The following is a 7,995-nucleotide window of genomic DNA, read 5'->3' as shown; positions in this document are numbered from 1 at the left end:
GCTCCCCACCTGCAGGGGAGTCGCTTCACAAGTGGTGAAGCAGGTCTGCAGGTGTCTATCTTTCTCTCCCCCTCTCTGTCTTCCCCTCCTCTCTCCATTTCTCTCTCTATCCACAGTAAGGACATCAATCATAACTACAAAAATAAAACAACAAGGGCAACAAAAGGGAATAAATAAATATTTAAAAAATACATTATTGAAGGCCGGAGAGACAGCACTATGGCAGTGCACAGGAATTGCATGAGGCTCTAACTTCAATCTGCAGCACCAATAGCCAGACCCAAGTGTTGCTGTGCTACATAACACACACACACACACACACACACACACACACACACACACACACACACACACACACACACACTTTTATTCCTTTATTGAAAGATACTGGCAGAGGACTGCCCTGTCATTTATGAGATTGTGTGTCTCTTTTTATGTAGTTCTGGGGACTGAATTCAGGACCTCAGGCACAAGAGGCATATACTGTAATGTCGATGCATCTCCCTGCCTCCCTTTTGCCCATTTTTTATTATTTTTTGTTATGAATTTGGTTCTTTATATATTTTGACTATTAATCTTTTACCTGATATAATTTGGGAATATTTTATCCCATTTAGTAAGCTGTCTCTTTATTTTGTAATTTTCTTTGCACAGAAATTTTACTTAGAACAGTCTTCCCCTGACCCCTTTGATGTCAGATTTAGAAAAAAAATAATAAATCTAAGACCTATTCCAAGGAGCTTGTTGCAGCATGTATTTTAGGAATTTTATGGTTTAGTTTTTATATTAATTTTTAAAAATCCATCTTGAGCTAATTTCTGTAGGTGTAAGACATTAGCTTTGTTCCATTCTTTTGCACATGCCTGTCAAGTGTTCTCCATACCATTTACTGAAGTTATTATTTTTTTCCCCATTGTTACATTCTTTCCTCCTTTGTCCTTATTTAAATTGTGTGTGTGTGTGGGGGGGGGGCTAGCACCTTGTGTGTGCATGATTGCACTACTCCTGATGAATTTATTCATTCAGACGCTATAGTAGAACTTCCCCTGGTGGAGCTATGACTCAAACGTAGGTTATGTTTATGACAGTGCATGAACTATCTCTTTAGTATCATTTATCATAAATTGTTAGATTTCAGGGATTCTCTAGTCACTTTCATTGATCTATGTCTGGTTTTAGCCAATACCAAAGTGTTTTGATCATTACAACTTTCTAACATAGTTTGAGACCAAGAAGTATGGTTCCTTTAAGTTTACCCTTCTTCCTCAAAAATAGACTTTATTATTTTGGCTCTTTGTGATTTTGTGCAAATTTTAGAAGTATCTGTCCTATTTCTGTGGAAAATGCCATTACTATTTTGATAAAATAACATTGGATCAGAAGTTGTTGTGGCATCTTAACCATATTACTCAAACATTGTGGAGTATCTTTCCATTTCCTTTCAATTTCAAGAATGTCATACAATTTTATAGCTTTCACTGTACAGGTCTTTAGCTTTCTTGACTAAAATTATTTCTACATATTTATGTTGGTTGCGATTGTATATAGGATTGTTTTCTTAATTTCCTTCTGATAGTCATATAAAATTCATCAGGTTATATATATTTTGTGTGACTTAAATTTTTTTAGTTTTAATATTTTTTTCAAAGTGGAATCTTTGTGATTTTCTATAAAAGTATCCAGAATAGGGGCTGGGTATTAGTTAAGTGCAAGCATCTGGTTCAAGTTCCTGGCTCCCCACCTGCAGAGTGGTCGCTTCATAAGCGGTGGAGCAGGTCTGCAGGTGTCTGTCTTTCTTTCCCCCACTCTGTCTTCCCCTCCTCTCTCAATTTCTCTCTGTCCTATCCAACAACAACAATAGCAGAAACAATAATGACAATAACAGCAACAACAATGGAAAGAAGATGGCCACCAAGAGCAGTGGATTTGTGGTGCAGGCACCAAGCCCCAGTGATGACCCTAGTGGCAAAAGTATCCAGAATAACAACCTCTTTTCTAGTTCTAATTTTTTTCTTGCCCATACATAGTTGAAAAGAAATGGCTACAATAGACACCCTTGTCTTGTTCTTTATCCTAAAGGATTCCTTCTTCTTTTTTTTTTCTTTTTTACCATAGAATGTGTTGCCTGTGGACTTGTAATATATTTGCGCTTAATATTTTGGAAGCATGTTCTCTCATCATTTGGCTGAGAATGTTTTGAAATCATAAATGACTATTGACTATTATCATTGTTGCTTCATCTACTGTGATGATCACAGGACGTTTATCTTTCCTTGTTGATATGGTATATTGCAGATTGCTTTGTTATAGTTGAGTTGCTCCTGCACCCCAGAATAAATTTCACTTGATGGTGTTCTATGACCATTTTAATGAGCTAGAGAAGTTGGTTTCCTAATGTGGATAATTTTTTGCATTTGTGTTCACTAGTAATATTGACTCCAAAATAATTTTGAAGTTTTTAGCAGTCTTCAGTATTTTAGGAGTCTGGGATTAAATGAAAATTTTAAAACAACAAAGAAAAAGAATGTTATTCTTTACATTTTACCTATTAGAACCTCGACTCTTTTTTTTTTTTTTTTTTTTTGCCATCAGGGTTATTGCTGGGGCTTGGTGGCAGAACTATGAATCCACCAATTCAGGTGGCCATTCCCTCTGCCCACCCCCACTTTTTTCTTTCTTTTTATTTTGTTTGACAGGACAGAAGTCAAGGGGAAGATGAGATAGAGATGGAGAAAGACACCTGCAGACCTGTTTCACCATTCTTGAAGCATCTCCTCTGCAGGTGGGGGAGGGGGTTTGAACCCAGGTCCTTGTTCATGGTAATGTGCGTGCTCAACTGGGTGCACCATAGCCCCATACCTTCTAAAAGTTGTGTAGTCTGTACCAAAAAATTACCATATAACTAGCTGCAAATGTGTTCAAAGTTCACCTTTGCTTACTTGTAATAGTGATTACTAAGACCAAATATAGCACAGATTATGTTATAGCCTAAGTGGTTTAGTTTTTTATTTTCTTTATTTATTTTCCCTTTTGTTACCCATATTGTTTAATTGCTATAGTTGTTATTGATGTTGTAGTTGTTATTCATGTTGTTGTTGGATAGGACAGAGAGAAATGGAGAGAGGAGGGGAAGACAGGGAGGGGAGGGAAAGACAGACACCTACAGACCTGCTTCACCACCTGTGAAGGGACTCCCCTGCAGGTGGAGAGCCGGGGGCTCAAACCGGGATCCTTATGATGGCCCTTGCACTTCGCGCCACGTGCGCTTAACCCGCTGCGCTACCGCCCGACTCTCTATTATGTTTTAAAATAAGGATAGATCACTTAGAAAAATAATGCCTTGTCACTAAAACAATATTCAAAAATAACTGGTTTTGAGTACATAGTATGCTATCAACTAAAAACGTTTTACAGCAACTTGTTATACAGTTTAAAATATTTACTTGTTAGTGGGGGGGGCAGTGACCTAGAGCATCACTTTGGTATTCTCAGTGCTAGGGATTAAACTTGGGATCTCCTGCATGTAAGTCTGTTGCTCTCCCTGCTACACAGATTCCCAAGCTGCTAATTAAGTCTTTTGTATTTACACAGAACCTTTTGATAAGAATTATTAAAACGTCCACTTCTCCATATAAATATTGGGCATTTTTGTGTATTTTGTTTAACAAATGCATATATGATTAGATTACTTCCTTTTGATGAGTGTTTCATTGGAAAAAAAATTGTTGGCAGCAGGATTTTGCTTTGGGACAATTCGGTGATCACTTGGTTGTTGGCATGTTCTTACCAAATTCTCTGTACTGTCCTGAGAGAATGGGGAGACATCATTTTGAGATTGTCATTAGCCTGGATACAACATCCTTATCAAGGGTGGAAAGCTGTGTCAGATGGTTTACTGAGGTGGCCTTTTCATTGTAGATTAAAAGAGACTGTTTGCTCAGAAAGATACTGTACCTCAATGTCTTTCTTCAGATTAAAGGTCAATGCTATGGTTTTCATTTGTAGTCAGAAGAAGGAATGCTATGAATTTAAAAATCCTAATTATAAGTCCATTTTCATTGTTGAAGGGGTATTTATCAAGGAAATATCTTTAACAGGAAATGATCTACTTGTAGGCTGACACCTCTGTCAACTCTTTTGTGTTTTCTTCTCCAGCTGGAGTCTGCCTGTTAAGGTCAGCTTCAGGTTGGCTCCTGTCTGTGAGCGGTAGAGTACTGAGCAACAGGGGGACCCTGGGTTGCTCTTCTAGCCTCAGCCCATCTGCTTGAAGGTATCCTTCAGTTCCTACAGGCAGATGCTCTGGGGAATTAATTTCCATGCTTCGGGAGTCTCTCTCTGTGTGTGTATTTGTTTTCTCTTTTCACCAGGCTGCCTCTTTTCAGCTCCAAGTTGCCAGAGCATTTACTTGGGTGTGGGATTATGTGAAAGCATGGTAGAGCATAGGGGAACTCCCCCATCCTTGAGATGGAGGTCTGAAAAGACACCCCACCTGTCAGTCTCTCCCTTTTGAGGGTAGAGCTTAGAGGGAAATGCTTTTCTGACTCAGTTTCCCCTTGTCAGTCTCCCAGGCTTCACAGAGGCCTGCAACCTTTCACACTTAACTCATTGCTCTGCTGCAGACCAAATGGTTGCCTGCTTGAAAGTTCACTATAAGTTCACCATCTTTTGATCACATACAAAGTATACTTCCTCACTAACTTGCCAGTAACTTAACAGTGAGACCCCCCACACCTCACTTCCTGGATTCTTTGATCACCATGATTTACATCAAACTCTGCCCTTCTCTGCTTTATCTCACTCTGCTGCTTTAACCACCATGTTTTTCTTAATACCTCTAGATAATTAACAACTCCTGCTTCATGGAAGCTAATTGCCTTGACCTTTTGGTATCTCGTCAATTCCCGTCATTCCTTAGCCCTCCCCACCATAGGGGTACTGACCTTTTGAAAACCTATGATTACTGACATATGTGAAAAATGTTCTTTGTTCCACCCTGCTATATAAGCTTTGCCATTTCCCAAATAAATTGGAAGTTCATACCTGAGTTTCTCCTGGCTGTTCTTTGCATCACGCAATCACTAGAATCGGTGATGGGACAGCCAGCGGCTACCTTGGTTGCGAGGCCATGCACGTGAGCACCAGCACCTGGGTTGAACATAAGTGGTGTGGCGTGTTTCTGAAAAACTTAAGTCTTTGTAAAATTGTGTTTTTTTTTGTTGTTGGCCTTGTTTTATCGTTATTGTTATTGTTGTCATTGCTATCATTGTTGGTGGATAGGACAGAGAGAAATGGAGAGAGGAGGGGAAGACAGACAAGGGGAGAGAAAGATAGACACCTGCAGACCTGCTTCACTGCCTGTGAAACGACGCCACCCTGCAGGTGGGGAGCCAGGGGCTGGAACCCAGATCCTTCTACCGGTCCTTGAGCTTCGCACCACATGCGCTTAACCCGCTGCTACCACCAGGCCCCTAAAAGCGTGTTTAAAAAAGTAAAACAATTCTTTAATTTACCTTCTTTCCTTACTATAAAAGTTTTTTTTTCTTACTTTCCTTGCTATTAGGGTTCCCGGATGCTTAAATATATAGATACCCTTTACCTTTCTTGATTATTAAGATCTAATCTGAAGTGCCAATAGAACAGCTCACCCGGTTGGTGCACATGCTGAGTCATGCGCAGAGCCCAGCTTTAAGCTCAGCCCCCATCACACTGAACAAAGCTTAATGGTGCTGTGGTACCTTTCCCTCTCTGTGTTACTCCTGAAATAAGTCAGCTCACAGTGGTGAAACCCCAGCAACAGCAAATTTGTTCTCAGGAAAATAATAATTGCAACTGGAGGACAAAATGCACATTTCAGCAATACATACAAGAACAATTTATTCCCACATTGGCTATAGAGAACATTCAGTTCCCCGGTGTCTATAAACAGGGCTGGGCTCGTAGTTCTAATTAATTAACTTTATTAACTTAGAGCTGAAAGGAGGTGGCAACTTAAATGAGGAAATAAAAAGCACTGGACCTCACTAGACAAGTTCCATATAACTGCACTTTAACTGAAGGTTAAAAAAAAAAAAAAGCAGTCATTTTTAACATAGCAATTCTATTCCCAGTATAGGCTAATAACAAAAGTTGAGAATTCATACTTTTTTCTTAGCACAAGTAATAACTTTATTTTTTTTTGCTACAGAATTAACAGTTATCTTGATGCCTTAGATACGACAGGATTATAACAATTGCATAGAAAAACTTTCTTTGAAACGCTTTTCTTTATTATAGTAACTGATTGTCATATCAAAGAAACTGAAATTTTCTCGCAGAAAAGATCTTCCTACCCCAGAGTCATATTTGATAAAGTAAAGTAAACTCTTTTGGCTAAGCATTTCAGCAGCACTGTAACACTGTATACATTCTTCTTATATGAAAGCACATGCACTTTGCAAAGAGAGTGCATACATTTCCATCCCAGCATTTTTGGAATTAGATCCAGTTGTCTGCTAGTCTGCTACAAGGGCTAATGAACATGAACTCAACAATGATGATAATGAACTTAACAATATTTCCTCAGAGTTCTCCTATATTCAGTTCTAGTGCCATATTGAAGGCATATAGAAACCAACCAAGGAGAAACCTGGGTATCTATTGGGTTGTCTGAAAAGTAATGGTGATGTTTGCATAGGAAAACATAGAAAAAATATGCAAGACTTTTCTGACACCCGTGTGTGTGTGTGTGTGTAATATAATTTACTGAAAATACATGGATATCTAGCAAGAAGGGAGGCTGATGATTTCATGTTCATTAATGGTGAAAATAATGAAAAATCATAGTGACTGAGAATTTTGGTATTTCCTTAGGACACATAGTAACTTCCCGGCTCTCTAAAGCATTATATATAATTTAATCACCAAATATAGAACACCAGGAGACAATAAGAATGCATTAAAGCCCATTACAATCTCGAATAAGTCAAAATCTTAAGTACATAGAAAAAAGCATTGCAATCATATTTAGCTTTATTTTACTAATATATATCATAATTTAAAACTATATAAAGTCACTTATATATAAAGCAGCTTTTTCAAGTGTTATAGCTCAGAGCATAGCTTTTTATTTGACTTAATCATTTTTTACCAGTTTAATTTATAAAGCTCGTAATCTTGCCAGCAGGGCTTCAACTTCGGGAATGGATTCATTTTTAGAATCAGAGCCAAGAAGTTCCATTTTTCTGTTGCTTTCTACTTTACAGGCGTCCTTATTCTCCACTGCCTTGATCCTCCCTGTAGATGTATGAGTGTCTAGATTATAATTAAGCTCCTTGGCGACTGGAGTCCTTGTTGAGTTGCAATTGATATTGTTGTGTGAACGTGACCCTTCTGTCAACTGCACTTTCTGATTTTCTATGGGAAGGAAAAAAGAAATATAAAACTTATCAGTGTGATAAGCAAGGGCTATGCCTATTTTGAAACAAATTTATAGAATAAACTATCCTCAATAAACAAAGTCTTATAGACAGACTAAAAATATTCAACAGAGTAAGTCAGATGTAAAATAAACACTCACAGATTAAGAATAAAACAAAACATAATAGACAGCCATTTCAATAGTTTTAGTGCTTATTCCATTCTTCATCTGTGCCTGAAATGTCAATCTCTGGGTTACTATTAAGGCTTGGCCTTGCATTTCCTTCAGGTCTCTACTCTGAAATGCTATCTAAATAGAGGTCTTTCCTGGTATCCATCAGTCTTGAATATCTCTCTTTACCCCAGATCTTTCCTTTATAGGATACTTATACTTGTTTACTTTTCCACCTCTCATTTCTTTCTCTCTCACATTCTCCTTCTCTCTTTCATTGTCACCAGGGTTATCATTGGGGCTTGGTGCCTGCATGATGAATTCACCACTCCTGGTAGTCATTTCTCCCTCTCACCTTTTTCTTTTTCTCTTTTTCTTTTCCCTTAATTGTTTTGATGGAGACAGACAGAAATAGAGAGCGGTAGGGG

General features: G+C 38.2%; 1 protein-coding gene across 1 annotated transcript in view; it reads right to left on the bottom strand.

Annotated features, from left to right (window-relative positions):
* Positions 1 to 6,137: 6,137 nt before the first annotated feature.
* Positions 6,138 to 7,995, bottom strand: part of DIAPH3 (diaphanous related formin 3) — a 551,468-nt gene continuing 549,610 nt past the window's right edge. The window contains exon 27 of the mRNA XM_060191426.1: positions 6,138 to 7,392. Coding sequence (XP_060047409.1) covers positions 7,136 to 7,392 — 257 coding nt within the window. The 3' untranslated portion in view covers positions 6,138 to 7,135. The remainder of the gene's footprint in view (positions 7,393 to 7,995) is intronic.

This window comes from Erinaceus europaeus, chromosome 5 (assembly GCF_950295315.1).
Source record: "Erinaceus europaeus chromosome 5, mEriEur2.1, whole genome shotgun sequence".
NCBI classification, from domain to species: Eukaryota; Metazoa; Chordata; class Mammalia; order Eulipotyphla; family Erinaceidae; genus Erinaceus; species Erinaceus europaeus.
Note: the sequence above shows the minus strand (reverse complement) of the source record. Positions and strands in the feature narration are given on the sequence as shown.